The sequence below is a fragment of the Astatotilapia calliptera genome, chromosome 20 (genome assembly GCF_964374335.1).
Source record: "Astatotilapia calliptera chromosome 20, fAstCal68.1, whole genome shotgun sequence".
In the NCBI taxonomy this organism is placed as follows: Eukaryota; Metazoa; Chordata; class Actinopteri; order Cichliformes; family Cichlidae; genus Astatotilapia; species Astatotilapia calliptera.
Window position 1 is genome coordinate 30,541,645 of NC_137441.1, and position 14,639 is coordinate 30,556,283.

Sequence of the window (14,639 nt, forward strand, 5' to 3'; positions counted from 1 at the left end):
GTATTTCATCATTGTTTAACTAACCAGCTATGTTACACAGTTAATACTAAGAGTTTTGCATTTGGCAGGGGGTTTTCAAATTCTGAAACCAATACCATCTCTCTTTAAGCCTTCCCCTGTGAAATTTACTAGTATGTAAAAATTATTTTAATTAGCTTGACTGCCTGTGCACTTTTTAAAAGAATATGCCTGTTGTGTGAGGGTGTGTTTCACTCACGGAGAAGGGAACTTCTGGATTGTTGCACACCAAGCAGGGGTCACTTTCCAGATAAAAGCCATCAAACTCCACTAATCCTGAGAGTGTGCTGCAGAAAAAAAAAACACATGTAATTTTATGTAGATGATGCCCAATAGTTGCATTCTCACTGTTATAAGATTGAATGTTTCGATTTCAGTATCTATCAACATACTTGTATATATTGGAGTTGGGGTGATTTGTCAGGATATGGTTCTGTGCTCTCAGGATTTCCACAGCCTTTTGGGAATACTCCTTCAGCTGGAGAAAAATACATAAATAAATAAGAGAAACAAAACAATTTCATCTTCTATCATAATGAAAGTGGTGTCTATGGTCTGTGGAGACAAATAAAAACACAAGCATCAGGATATGAACCCTTGTGTAATACTTTAAGAACAAAAACTAAATGTTTAATTGTAAATACTGAATTATTCCTCTTTGAATTGATATAGAAAATAGCCAAACTATAATTTTATTTTAAAAAAAAAAAAAAAACTGCATGAAATACAGAAAAGGATTTTAAAGAAAGAAAAAAAGAAAAGAAAAAAAATCTAACCTTTTTCTCAGTTTGAGGGGTTTTGAGTGAGAAGTAACCAAGTAGGTCGACAAACTGGGCAGCTTTACGGCCATATGCAGGAAGCTCTGGCCAGATGGCCCAAGTCAGTTCAAGCAGCAGCTCCTGCTGAGATTTACTAGAGTTCCTGCGGAAGTACAAACAATATCAGGTTGTCCATACATGTATTCAATTGTTAAAAAGTGATGCAATAAGCCTAAGCTTTTGTTAAATAGACTAATCTTTAGACCAAACTACCCAATGTACTAGGTGTATGTTTCTACAATACCTGTAGATATGCAGCGCCAAGCAGTGGGCTTGCCAGCGCACAGCAGATGAGTTTGACTCCAGCAAGAAACAGCGTAGGAACTGAATGAGCGTCTCCTTGTCTGCAAATTTGTTAAGCTGACTGACCAGAGCCATACAAAGCTGATCCTCCTGGCTACCAACACCATCCCCTGTGGTCAGTTGACAATATACAATTAAATTCAGGATACTCTCATCGACCAATCATTTTACACCACTTTTACATCTTGTTCAGGTTCAAAGGAGCACTGGAGCCCAGTTCAGTACCCAATATGTGTTTCTACGCTAGTTGATTTTCGAAGAAGTACAACTAGTCATTTTTTATTTTCTCACCATCTTTTTCTTTCTCTTTGTCTTCTTTTTTGCTCTTTTTACTAGAAGACTTGCTCTGAGAGGACTGAGAGGCTCCTGTCTGTCCAGCACTACCAGACCCTCCGCCTGAGAATGAGGATGAAGTAGAGGAGGAGCTGGCCAGCACCTTGCTGCCACACAGAGCACAGGAGAGGAGTTGCAGCAAAACTGGGGAAACGCCCTCATCCACCAAGAAACTGACTTGGAGCAAGAAGTACAAGACAGCTGTATGGAATAAAAGAAAAGCAAAGACAGAGACATAAATAGTTAGTACTTGTGTAAAACATTTGTTGCTTCAAAAATAAATAAGTAATCACAAACAACTTACAGTCATCCTTCATGCAGAACTTCTGCCAGTTGATTGTCCTTTGAGTGGCAATTTCAGCACAAGCTTTCAGGTGTTCCATCTACAAAAATAAATAAAGCAATTTACAGCAAAGCATAGCAAAGAAAAAAAAAAACCATATGTATGTATGTATGTATATATATATATATATATATATATATATATATATATATATATATATATATATATATATATATATATATATATATATATATATATATATATATATATATATATATATATATATATATATATATATATATATATATATATATATATACACACATATATACACACACATACACACACACACACACACACACAAAATAAAACATTCTAAAACCAATAAATTCAACACAGCACTGCAGCTTACTAAGACACAAAAAAGGATAAAAACACAAATAAACAAGTTCTAACTAAACCTGTTTTATACATAATGGATCCAGAGTAATGCAGGAGTGGTACACTGTCTTATCAAGACACTCACCAGATTGATGAGTGTGTCATACTGTAGGGCTGAGCCAGAAGAGGCAGTGACTACACCAGCCCGGAGGAAGATGCCCTGTTCCTCTAGAAGCTTTTTGATGCTGCGCACATGAGAGTCAAGAGTGTGCAGGTCTCGTAGCTGACGATATTTTTCCTTTGAGCCGCAAATGAACAACAACAGTTTTCTGACTTGCCTCCTGACGAATGGTGTCTGTTGTATCATCAGATACTGGGAAAAATTGGGGGGGGAAAATGAGGAGATCAATTTCTCTCTTTTGGAAAGACAAAAGAAAAAAAACATTTATATGATGGCTTACTTCAGATAGATAGTAGAACCAGGAATGATCAAATACAGGAGGTGGGATACGTGGGTTGGCGTCAGCAATTTTCTTTATCTGATATGGCAGCCGAAGCACCATTTCAGTCAACAACTGGGAGTAGGCTTCAAACACATCAGCAGCATGCCCCTGATTGCAAAAACAATATATTGAGTTAATGTTAAAATTTGAGAGATATAAATAGTCTTTTACGTTTTTTATGTTGAGATTATCTTACCTTAACATATTGGCGAAGGAAGAAAGGACTCATGTCAGGGGGAGAGGAAGCTGTGTGTGTGCGGAGGAGCTGGCTGGCAGTCACTGGCTCTTCTTCACCCTGTTGGCTCTTCCAAAACTCCAGGAGTGACTTGAGCACTTGGAGGCAGTAGTCAATAGAACCCAGGCTGAGCAAGGCGGTTGCTGTGGCATTGGAAATGAGGGAGGATGACTAGAAGACAAAAAGAGGGAAAACAGCTGACTTCAAAATTCATGATGTACAAAGTATAATCAAGTTGCATGATAGCCATGAAACTGTGAGCTTCATGGCACAAGTTATGTTAATAATAATATGAAACTTGAGCAAAAATGAGATGTGATGAATGACTGCAATCAATTTTGAGCAGTTGTTGAGAGAGGTGCAAACCTGGCTACACACTACATAGTGATTATAGTACAACTGTACCTCAGAGGAAGATTTGGATCCAGACTTTGTTCGAGACATGAAGACACTAAGCAGCCTCATGATGACCAAATGAACTTCATTTATGGAACTACGCTCATTCTTCTTGGAAACATCCTGCAGAGATATAACACGATTCAGTAAAACAAAAATATTCTGAGCCTGATACAAAATGAGGAAAGGACAAAACAGTAGTTACCTTCTTGTGCATGCCAAGCTCGGCAATGAGCTGTGCAAGCAGGTCATCCAAAGCACCTTTATCCTTTTCATCCTCGCCGTCAAGGTCAGAGGTCAACATGAGGATAACTTGCATGTAAGGGATAGCTTGGACTCCACCTACATTGTGGAGCTGAGAAAGGTGCTGAAGCAAACGCTCCAGTAGCATAAGACGAACCATGTGCAACCTAATGAAAAACATAATGACATTTTTTTACTGGTTAAACTATTAAGCATAAATCACTTTTCATGACAATGTAATAAAAAGTAAATATTATTATCTGTCTTTCTTATGGTCATGTTGGTATCCATAGATAGTATAAATGAGTCTTCAGCACATCACATGGCAGATGTTCATTATCATGGAGCCTTAAGTTAACCTAAAATAATCCAAATTCATGAATCTGACCTGTTGCTTGTATGAATGTCTCCTTCAGTCTCTCCTTCACCTTCTGAGCCTTCACATTCCTGCTGGGCTGTGGTGGTACTAATGGCTCCAGTGCTGGAACTCACGCTGCCTGGACCAGCGGGGTGGCCTTCCGCTGTTGTGTCTCCATATGCACTGCTGCGACCTGACACTATACAAATGCATGAATGAAAGCAACTAAGCAATATGGAAATCTGGTAATGTAACACAGGGAAGGATTAGGTTTTATTTTAAACTGAAGAGTCACGTTTGCCCCTCAGGACTTTAAAGCGCAACAAAATGAGGCATGGGAAAAGGGAAGGATAGGAAAGGTGACACACTATATTATAATCTGTAAACTTAGAGCTACCTTTCTCAGAAGGTTATTGGGAATTAGAGAAAATTAATGTCTAAAGAAGTTTAAAGTCTAATACTTACTACGGGGCTGAAAAGAATTGGATATAGAAGTTCCTACATATTTGAGATACTACCACTAATTCGGGGCATGCATATATAATGTTTTTAATATTAAACTGGCCTGTTTTACTTAAATCACCCACCACTGTGCTCCCCTGCTACAGAGTCGATAGCAGAACCTCCACTCTCTGAGCCCACGCTGCCGCCGTGCTCAGCTGGGGAGGTCCGCAATGTGGAACCATCAGTAGCAGCTGTGCTGCCCTCATCATCTGATGCCGGGGCTGAAATCATAGCAATAGCTGTAACAGTAAATACACCGCGGTCATCTGGCCAGGATACATGATCTTAGTTTATACTTGTGCACCAACAATGCAAAGAGCATGCAGTACAATCAAAAATAAGTGCTACCGAACCCATTGTGACCAGTGTGGCATTAAATTATAGGGGTTAATTTGACATTGGCCAGCTTACAGATATGAGCAGTACAACTACATGCTGTATCACTGATGAGCTTATGAGCTTCAAGTTAGAATAAAATTATTTAATGATAATAATTTCCTTTTATTTAATTTAAAAATAAAAAGTTATTTTATTTTTGGAACTTTAAAAAAAAGGTTTGTTTAACTGACTTGCAACAGTGACTTTGCAAGCATTAAAAACTAGCTTCCGGTTGAGCGTGAAGATGGTCTTATTACCTGATGCAGTGGTGTCTGACAGGGTGCCAGCATCAAGTGAAGAGGAGCTTGGGGCCTGGCCAGACAGGCCTAGACTCTGAAGCCCAAGAGCACTGCTGCTACTGCCTAAAAATGTCAAAAATTGTGTTTAAGGACGGACTTCTAGGAGTGCCCAAACTTCCATTAAAATGTGTCAGGGTGAAACATTAAGTTTTGCAGATCAGAACAATTCAAATAACGTAATCTGGGGGGGGGGGGGAAGAAAAAAAAAATTGTATTTTGTTGAATAACTTATGAGGGTTTAAATCACTCTGAAGGGTGGCAACTGATATAGACACACACACATACACACACACACCAAAAAAGCTTCGAAACAATTATGTAAAAGAAAAATTGTAAGGCTCTATGAATTTCAAGGTTTAAAGAAATTTAGAATAGTTTCAGCATAGACAGGAAAGACTAATGCTGAGTAGGACTAGTAATAAGTCACAGTCACACTAGTCACAAAATTATTACTTTATTTAGGATTTTCTGGTCACTTACCCTGTTGATCCTGCTGCAGGCTTAGAGCAATTGCCAACTCTACCATGGTTTCATCATCTGCATCAGGAGGTATGTCAAGCATGGGGGGGAAACCTTCAGCTCCAGCAAGCAGAGCCTCGAGGGGAGATGGATTTCCATTGTTGACATTTTCTGCTGTCTCCAGGACCATAGACTCGGACTGTGAAGCACAAAAACAGGCATGTTTTACCAAATTTTAACAACCATATGTAATTTATAGATAACTAAGATTTAAATTTGAAGATGGTCATACAAGCCAAAGAAAGGAATATAAGTGGCTTTTAAAAATGTTACTCCAGTGTATATTTATTGTCTATGTAGTGTGAGCTCAGAAAAACAATTTAGTCATAATATAAATGAACAGAAGTGAATTACAAACTTTTTGACATCGTCAGAGCTAGTTAGTTACTTTAAATATATCTTTGCGATGTTACAACATTATACTCTGCATCCAGAATAATTCAGGAACAGGAAGATCATTTATACTTTTGCGATGAGTGTCTCTAAACAGTCTAAAAAAAATGCTAGTCCAATGTCAGAAACAGCCTACAGCAGGGGTGTCCAACTCCAGGCTTCAAGGGCCGGTGTTCTGCAAGTTTTAGATCTCACTCTGGGTCAACACACTTGAATCATGATTAGTTCATTACCAGGTCTCTAGAGAACTTCAAGACATGTTGAGGAGGTAATTTAGCCATTTAAAACAGCTGTATTGGATCAAGGACACTTCTAAAACCTTCAGGACACTGTCCCTCGAGGCCTGGAGTTGGACACCCCTGGCCTACAGACTGCTGCTCTTTGTCTCACCACCATCTCAAAGTCGCCATGGTCCACTTCATTTTGTTCTTGGCTCTCCTGTCGACCCTCTTCTCCACCAGTCAACACTGATGACTGCATTTTGTCATCTGCATCGTCGTCGTCATCATCATCCTTGTCTCCTGATAAAGGAGATCAACCGCAAACATTTAGAGGATCCCTAAAGCCTTGTTAAAATGATAACTAATATGAGAAATCATATTTAATATTGCCCCCAAAAAACTATCAAATATTCATGTACATCTAGTAACATTCAATTAATACTTTGAATTAATTAATAAACATACCCATAGGTGTGTTGGAACGTGGGGGAGATGGAAGGGTCACATGGCGTCGCTTGTTTCTTGGTCTAAGCACTCTGATCAGAGCCTGCTTGCAAGAAAAGCTGACAGCAGTGTCCTGTGAATTGTTAAATATAGACTGGTTACCTCATGACTTTGACAGTGATCCATGCAAGAGCTCCTTCTAATTGCCTAAAATCTTTAATATAGGCATGCTGCTTATTATCACCCTTGTAAAGCCATGTAAAAAAAATCTACTGACAAGGTACAAACTACAGTAGTTAAAATGCTGTTCAAGGAGAAGAAGATAAATAAAAATGACTGATCAATAAAACTGATATACTTACAGGACACAGTAACATCTGCATGTAGATTTTGGAGGCTACATTGACGTAATCCAGCTCACATGTGCAGTATGCATGGATGATGTCTACCAAGGCATTTACTGTTGCTTCCACATGAGTTAGACCTTAAATTTAAAATAAATAACTCATTTCCAGACTAGGGTTTCAGAATAGAAGACAAATGTACTCGTGCTGTTGGGCACTACAATACGTGTAAATTGTTTACATAAGATTTAAGTGAATCAACATTACTCACAACACACATGTATAAATGCATATACATTTAACAATAAATGTTCTTGCAAAATGTTGGGGACCCACAGGGTAGAACTTACCAGGCAAGCAAGCAGGAGCAAGAAAGGCATTCTTTGGTTTTAGGGCATGAAGTTTCCAGAAGTTATTCATCAGTTGTGCAATAAAATTACAGTTCTCACTATCCACATGCTTTTGTCCATCCTCTGTCACCTCTGAGTTAGTAAGAGAAGAACACCAGTAAGTGTGAGAATTATAAGTCAGTTAACTTCCAAGCTGTTTCATTGTAAGTGAAAAGTAAAAAGTATCTTTTTCTGACTTTGACTCCAAATGACAAAAATCAAGTTTATTTGTTATATGCTCACACAAGAATACATATAAAACATTCTATTCTATGCCAACATTCTTCATAACAAGAAAAGCTTCTTACCCGAGTCATGGTGCAATGATTTTGTTTCTGTGAAATGCACCAAGTTGTTGGGTCTCATGATCGCAATGGAGCGGGCAGTGATTACAAGTCTTTGGAAGACATCAGGGTCTAGCTCTTTCCCTTCCCGGCTGCAACTATTCAGACACTGCACAGCATTGCTCAGCAAGGACTGGTCCTGAGGAGAACAGAGGGAGGGATAGTGGTTCGCGAGAGTATTAAGGTGTTTGGCTGTTAATGAAAATCAATACAACATTTTTCAGATTATAATGAGCTAAACATTGTATGAATTTGGCCTCTTTTATTACCTTGTGATTGTGGTAGGCAGTACGGCTTGTGTGCAGACTGGCAAGAAGCCCCTTTGTCTGCTGCTGCACACCTACAGGTGTTGGCATCGACAGAAGTAAAGTTGCCAACTCCAGTGCTGCAGCCTTGTTTTTCTCCTATAGAGTTGACATGAATTAAAAATGCATCCTGAACACAAGCATGTAGATAACAGGGATTCATTTATACAGAATTATGCTTTTAAAAGTCAATAAAAAAATAAAGTCTTCACAGGTTTACCTTTTCACTGGATGAACCAACTGCAAAACAGCTTTCCAAAGCTTCAAGGGAGCTGACCACCAACCTGAAATCGAGAAAGAACATCAATTCTGCATCTCCTGTGAATTATTCTTTAAATAACCAATCATACAGGGGGAAAAAGCACTATTATTCTGCTGCTACTCTAAACGCCAAACAAAATTGAGTGCAAGAATAAATGTCAGGGGAAAAATGTTTCTGTTGCTGCACAGGTGTGGAAATGGTGCATGGCATGTTCGGTTGCAGGCAAAGACAAACAAGCTGGCACACATGCACAAAACCATACAAACAAGCAGAGAAAAGGCAGTTACTAACCGGTCCAATGTTGATAAGGACTCAGTTTCACAACTTTTTATTGTAATTTTGGGAGCAAAAGAAAAAGAACAAAAATAAGTGTGAGGATCACGGAAAGAAACAAGTGGAAATAAATGATTCAGTTGAACAAAAGACACATGCAAGAAAAGATGATCACAAGAGCCATGCACTAAAACACACTAAAGAGAGCTCACTGCTACTGCTCAAATTTCAGGATTGTGTCCAACAACCCATACTACACAGCTGTATTCAATACATGCTTATAAAATGTAGTACGAGTTAAAATAATTTTTAAAAAAAACATCACATCTATGGTAACATATGTATTGCGCTTTTCACAAAATATACATCTTCACACAAAACTGAGGAAATGTAGATAAAACAATGTTTTAGAAAACATTTTGTTGTCAAGTGAATGGACCAAAAAACAGTTATGATGAAACACTGAACCCAACAAATCTACCGAGAGGCTTTATATAAAGGTACTAGAGATGGACCGATCCGATATTACGTATCGGTATCAGTCCGATACTGACCTAAATTACTGAATCGGATATCGGAGAAAAATAAAAAATGTAATCCGATCCATTAAATATCACGAAAGCATCTCACAAAACTTGCAACACGCCGTAACTCGCCTCAGAATGTTAGCACGTCGGAGCAGTATGCATCACGTGATAGAGCGGCTGTGACATGCGGGACCTGTCGGTGGTCTGGATAGCATGTGGAGCTTCGCTAGCAACCCGGCATTTCATCTCCGACAAAGTTATCCCCGAGAGAAGTAAAGCAAGTGTGTAAGTCCATCTCTGAATGTAAAGCATTCCTGCATTAAGCTTAACAAGCGACTGCCTCTTCTTGCTGCTACTTCAATCATGAAACTGCTTAATGATCAGCTGGTTGGCTTTTCTGTCGCGAGTACGTCTCTCTTGTTTGTTTTTGGCCCACTTTGCACCAGAAAGAGGAAACCAGCGGCTGAACAACAGCAGCACGTTTAAGCTTGATAAGCTGTTGTTAGAATTTATTTAATATTACTTTCTACTCGAGGATCTTTTTCTACGTAGCTGACGGCTGGTAACTGTGCAGGGGCGGATCTAGCAAAGTTTAGCCAGGGGGGCCGATAGGGCATTAACAGGGAAAAGGGGGCACAAAGACATACTTTTCTTTCTTATTCTCATTTAATAAATAATTATCTGACACCCAAAGTTTTAATTTGATGTAAAATGAATAGAAGTCAATTACTGTATATAGTAACTATTAAGTCTAATATATATACCCTAGTAAGCTATAGTACTTTTTCCTTTGGGAAGGTACCATCTGTGCAGTCTGCAATTTTGTTGAAGAAAGATGTTGAATCTATTTAATATTTCTTGAAAAATAATTCATTTCTGTGCATTTTTTTTTCACACTGCATCAAATTAAGGTTGATTACGTCGATTAAGCATCATGAGGTGGAGCGTGAGGGGTGGTTCCCTATTTTTTATTTATTTATTTTTGTTGCTGGGAGTTGGAACCCTATTAGTAAGGTTGCTTAATATTTACGCTAAGCACTCTTTAAAATACCAGAATAGGGAGGATGGTGTAGGTTTGAGTTTATTAGATTGATCAGTATTGCTGAACTATGAAATATTTTTTTTTGCATACAGGTATAACAGAATAGCTTTAGTGTAGTTGTTGTTTTAAACTTGAGTATGAACTTATACAAAATGCAGCAAGATATTTAAAAAAACAGTTTTGTTGATTAAAAAACACTATATCGGATTCATATCGGTATCGGCAGATATCCAAATTTATGATATCGGTATCGGACATAAAAAAGTGGTATCGTGCCATCTCTAAAAGGTACTTAATAGATGATGGTCAACTTGCTCATCAGTTCATTAGGAGTGGTTTATTCAACCCTGGGGATAAAAAATGAATGCCAACAACTTGGGTTGACCTTTTCGCAGCCCAAATTGAAAAGCTCATACCTCTCTAATACAGTGCCATTAGTTGTTGTTGGGGTGGCTATGTCTCCATCAGAGGTCCCATTGCCCTGGTTGAGGCTGGGACTGCAGACATTGTTAACTGAGGCAGATGAGAAGTCTTCTGGTGGATCCTCAGGCCAGCCAAACTGCTCCTTGGTTTTTCCATAGATCTTAATTGAATCAAGCATGGTGACTCCAGCTGGGTCAACAGATGCTCCAACTTAAAAATTAGCAAGACAGTGTATTAGAAGATCTATCTAAACAGACTGAAGCATATGACCATATGACCAAATAATATGAACAGGTCAGCGCAAATTATTTAAACACGTGTATTGGAATATCAATACAGGCAACAAGAAAAACCATTAAGTAGTAAAAAAAAAAAAAAAAAACGTATAACCACTGCACAGTCTTGATCTTACTAAATATAGACAGCTTCTTGTCAGCCTGCAGGGCCTCCTCTCTCGTGAAGGGGAAGTCAAACCAGCGAGCTCTTGTCAGATTTATCTGCATGGTGCGTCCAAAGACCTCCACATAAGAAGGAGCCCTTTCAATGGCCTGGGTGCCCACCTGAACCCGCATACCTGTCATCACCATTGAACTGTTGTTGTTTACTGCCTCTACAGTGAACCCTCCAGGCTAGGATGAAGGAAAAGAGAAAGGAAAGCAAAAAGAAACATGACATTTGTTATTTTACATCTTTTTTTCTTGACTACAGCTGAAAAACATGTTTAGAATAGGTGTCTTCACTGTTTTTATTTAAAGCAGGGTCACTTGGATTTAGACTGGACATATACTAATGTACTCTGGTATAGTAAACTGCACAAATGTAGATGGCAAAGACAGCAAAGTCTCAACACAAGTGATGGCAGATAACATTAAACTACATTTACATAAAATTTAATTAACAAAGATCCCTCTGCTGCACCATGGTTATCAACTCAAGCACTGCTGACGCAGCAATAACCTGCATTACAAGAGAGAAGCAGAGCAATGTTTTTACACCTTTTCTAACACAGAACATTAAGGTACAATGCCTCTACCTTTGTGTTGGCCACATACATCCCTGTGGAGTTGAGCCTGTGTTTGATCTGCTGTCCGTTGTAGACCTGCAGCAAGTCATTACCCCCAAACTCCACCTCTGTCAGTTGCTGGTTGTGTTCAAAGAAATCCACTGGGAATGTCACCTGACTGGAAGTCCGGGTGGCTTAAAGTAAAATCATTACATTCAAATTAGCTCCCCAAAATTTTAGACTAGTTGCTTTTATTATTGTGTATGTCTGGCTACATGGAGAATGAACACAAGAAACATGATCTGAAAATGTGAATGAATTACACTTTGAATTTTAAGAAAAATTTAAAATAAGCAAACTTAAATCAGAAAACATACGGGCATTTATGGAAAAGGTTACAAATCTGTGTCATCAGTAACATATCAGCAAATATTAAGTAAGCAATAAACAGGTTAGTACAAGCTGTTCATTCATCATACATAACTGGCATTTACAAAATAACCCTTGTCCACAAACTTACTGGCAGCAGCGGCCTTGCGCTTGCGGACTGGCTTCATGATGCTTATGCCACAGCTGGGCTGCAATGAGGGCTGGAGCCAGTAGGAGGTGTTGTCCACATTTGCCATGTAGATTCGCAAGCTGCCATCCTCACATAGAAGAATCATGGTAGTGCGCTGCTGCTCATTACTGGCAGTGTGTCGGATAGCTACCATATCTTGAATCTGACAGAAACCGACAAATAAATGTTAACCTTAGAAAACAGTAAAATTAGGTAAACTCATGGGAAATAACTTTGCTTAGTAAACAAGACAACCGGAAAAGCTTTGTGTTTATACAGTTCTGTACTCCAAAATGGAATTTCCTTTTTTTCCTCCAATTACTGTTTTCATGGTATCCTAACCAGTTTCATGTCACAATAGTAAATGGTATTTACCTTAGCTTTGGCTGGCAGGGTTTTAATCTCTTGGATGAGGAAGGTGTCAGGTTTGACCATGATAACCAGAGGTATGCCTGTTGTCTGTTGCACACAGCACACAAGGCCTGGATGGTTCATGACCTCAGACCACTGGCACAGTGCAGGAGACATCTTACTGCTGCCACCATTGGAGCTTTAAAGACAAAATGGGAAAAAAAATATTTCTGTTCATAATTTTCTTTTCCAGTTACGATTATATTTGATAGGCTTTTACAGACTATTTTATTGTGTTACCCTTTCACATTGATGGCAAAGAGCCTCTGCACATCAGTTGTGCTGCGGCTCACTGTGGCAGCGAATGACTTCCCCTGGCTGTAGCTGAAGAAAAGCATCTGAAGGACATGGGAGTAATAGACAGAAACACCACCGCCAGCTACCTGTCCATTGCTATCCTGTGTTTACAAAGAAAGAATTTACCTCAAAACTGCTTTCTTTAATGTAGTTTCAAAAACACCTGAACACTGAATAAAGGTATGATGTACACATCAACCAAACATTCCCCCAAAAGAAATGAGAGCTGGAAAGTATGACAGAAATACTGTAGACCAGGGGTGTCAAACTCATTTTACATCGTGGGCCACATGCAGCCCACTTTGACTTTAAGCAGGCCGGACCAGTGAAACTCCCCTTTTTAGAATAGAATAGAATAGCCTTTATTGTCATTGTACAGAGTACAACGAAATTGGTCAGTGTAAAGAAGTTACAAAATTAGCCTGTAGTTAGCCTTTAATTAGCCTGTAGCCCCCACCCCTGATAATTCTATAGCAGAAAGTGAAAAACAGAAACATTTCTATTTTTCACAAAGTTACAGAGGTTTTATTAGAGACATAGCTAAGCATTTTTTGTACTCTGGCATGATTTGGCACACCACTAAACCTGCTGCTTTTGGAACTTCTGCCCCCTTTTCCTTTTTTCACATAATGGTCTGATCGCAGTCTGTCTTTGCATGTGATTAGCAGCATGGTGTGCCCATCAAAATAAAGTCCCACCCCTGCTTGCATGGATTCTCAGCAGGGCTGAAGATTTAGCTCCCCCATGCTGACGAGCCATTAATAACTGACGTATGAAAATACCTTGCAGGCCAGATATAATTGTATTGTGGGCCGAATGTGGCCCGAAGGTCGTACATTTGACACCCCTGTTGGAGACCATTAAGACAGCAACCTTGTCACAACATCAACTCATGTCAAATCCTAGTTACCTTCAAGTCTTCGTGGGTTATCTCCAATACATTTGTAACATAAAAAGGGCCATGCTGAGCACTGCTAGATTCATCCATGACCTGGGTGTACATGTAACCTGCTGATGACATGATGACAATAATGTTCTTCCCCTCTTCATTGAAAAGGAATGTAGCATCACGAATCTTGGAACTTGGGAGCAGGAAATAGTACATTGGACTCAGGGCATCCACTGACAAGTCATAGATCTGTTTTCCAAAGGGAACAAGCATTAAAAGGCAGTATTAAGCAATCTTTTGTTTTCCTAGGGCAGAAAGGTATATGTATAGTATCTATGGTTGTTTTCATAAAGAAATTGCAGAAACAAAATCAATTATGTTGCTTTAAGTGCAAAATATGTTTATTATTTTAATATATACCTTGACAAAGTCAGCAGTGATGATGGCAAGTTCAGTCTGTGAGCCTGGTAACCAGATAGCTTTGATGATAAAGTTGCCAGTGGCCAGTTGTGGATGCAACACCAGGTGGTCAGACACAGAACCTGTGCTGCTGAAAGTTAGTACATGGCAGTCCTGGGAAGAGATGAAAGGAAAAAAAACAAGATAGTTAAATTTAACGAATTCCTACAGCAACTGTTCTTTTGACTCTACAAGTTGTTTTACAAGAAGCAGCTCGTTTCTGACCTTAAGGCCACACACAGCCAGGTAGTCTTCATTACAGGGATTTCCTGTAAGACTAAGGACAGTGAATGGGACTGGGGCTGAAGCCAAACGGGTCAGTGTCAACTTCCTTTTGCTTGAGTCAGCTTGTTTCAGGAGAGTAGACAGCTGAAGGACTGTTATCTGCCAGATAGGAAATGGAGAAAAAGTCAGGTTGAGACATTTTAACAGTGAAAACACAGATTTCCCTATCTGTTCTTATTTCATAGTTTGCAAAGTATC

At 39.1% G+C, this 14,639-nt stretch overlaps 1 protein-coding gene across 7 annotated transcripts in view; it reads right to left on the minus strand.

The window, feature by feature from the left end:
• The window catches only part of ubr4 (ubiquitin protein ligase E3 component n-recognin 4), a 54,962-nt gene that overhangs the window by 15,400 nt on the left and 24,923 nt on the right, over positions 1 to 14,639 (minus strand). For 4 of the 7 annotated variants that reach the window (XM_026153578.2, XM_026153576.2, XM_026153577.2 and 1 more), the window contains 32 exons: positions 14,382 to 14,540; positions 14,118 to 14,270; positions 13,719 to 13,946; positions 12,752 to 12,909; positions 12,476 to 12,650; positions 12,062 to 12,263; positions 11,572 to 11,735; positions 10,951 to 11,167; positions 10,532 to 10,748; positions 8,565 to 8,597; positions 8,232 to 8,295; positions 7,976 to 8,110; positions 7,671 to 7,845; positions 7,324 to 7,455; positions 6,992 to 7,113; positions 6,651 to 6,762; positions 6,355 to 6,485; positions 5,533 to 5,710; positions 5,011 to 5,115; positions 4,459 to 4,596; positions 3,902 to 4,070; positions 3,476 to 3,680; positions 3,280 to 3,393; positions 2,836 to 3,045; positions 2,598 to 2,747; positions 2,282 to 2,509; positions 1,777 to 1,855; positions 1,431 to 1,673; positions 1,081 to 1,249; positions 795 to 939; positions 411 to 496; positions 218 to 305 (listed from right to left, as the gene is read on the minus strand). In XM_026153578.2, the coding sequence (XP_026009363.2) occupies positions 218 to 305; positions 411 to 496; positions 795 to 939; positions 1,081 to 1,249; positions 1,431 to 1,673; positions 1,777 to 1,855; positions 2,282 to 2,509; positions 2,598 to 2,747; positions 2,836 to 3,045; positions 3,280 to 3,393; positions 3,476 to 3,680; positions 3,902 to 4,070; positions 4,459 to 4,596; positions 5,011 to 5,115; positions 5,533 to 5,710; positions 6,355 to 6,485; positions 6,651 to 6,762; positions 6,992 to 7,113; positions 7,324 to 7,455; positions 7,671 to 7,845; positions 7,976 to 8,110; positions 8,232 to 8,295; positions 8,565 to 8,597; positions 10,532 to 10,748; positions 10,951 to 11,167; positions 11,572 to 11,735; positions 12,062 to 12,263; positions 12,476 to 12,650; positions 12,752 to 12,909; positions 13,719 to 13,946; positions 14,118 to 14,270; positions 14,382 to 14,540 (4,884 nt within the window). The remainder of the gene's footprint in view (positions 1 to 217; positions 306 to 410; positions 497 to 794; positions 940 to 1,080; positions 1,250 to 1,430; positions 1,674 to 1,776; positions 1,856 to 2,281; positions 2,510 to 2,597; positions 2,748 to 2,835; positions 3,046 to 3,279; positions 3,394 to 3,475; positions 3,681 to 3,901; positions 4,071 to 4,458; positions 4,597 to 5,010; positions 5,116 to 5,532; positions 5,711 to 6,354; positions 6,486 to 6,650; positions 6,763 to 6,991; positions 7,114 to 7,323; positions 7,456 to 7,670; positions 7,846 to 7,975; positions 8,111 to 8,231; positions 8,296 to 8,564; positions 8,598 to 10,531; positions 10,749 to 10,950; positions 11,168 to 11,571; positions 11,736 to 12,061; positions 12,264 to 12,475; positions 12,651 to 12,751; positions 12,910 to 13,718; positions 13,947 to 14,117; positions 14,271 to 14,381; positions 14,541 to 14,639) is intronic. The other 3 variants (XM_026153575.2, XM_026153580.2, XM_026153579.2) reach the window with 2 other exon arrangements.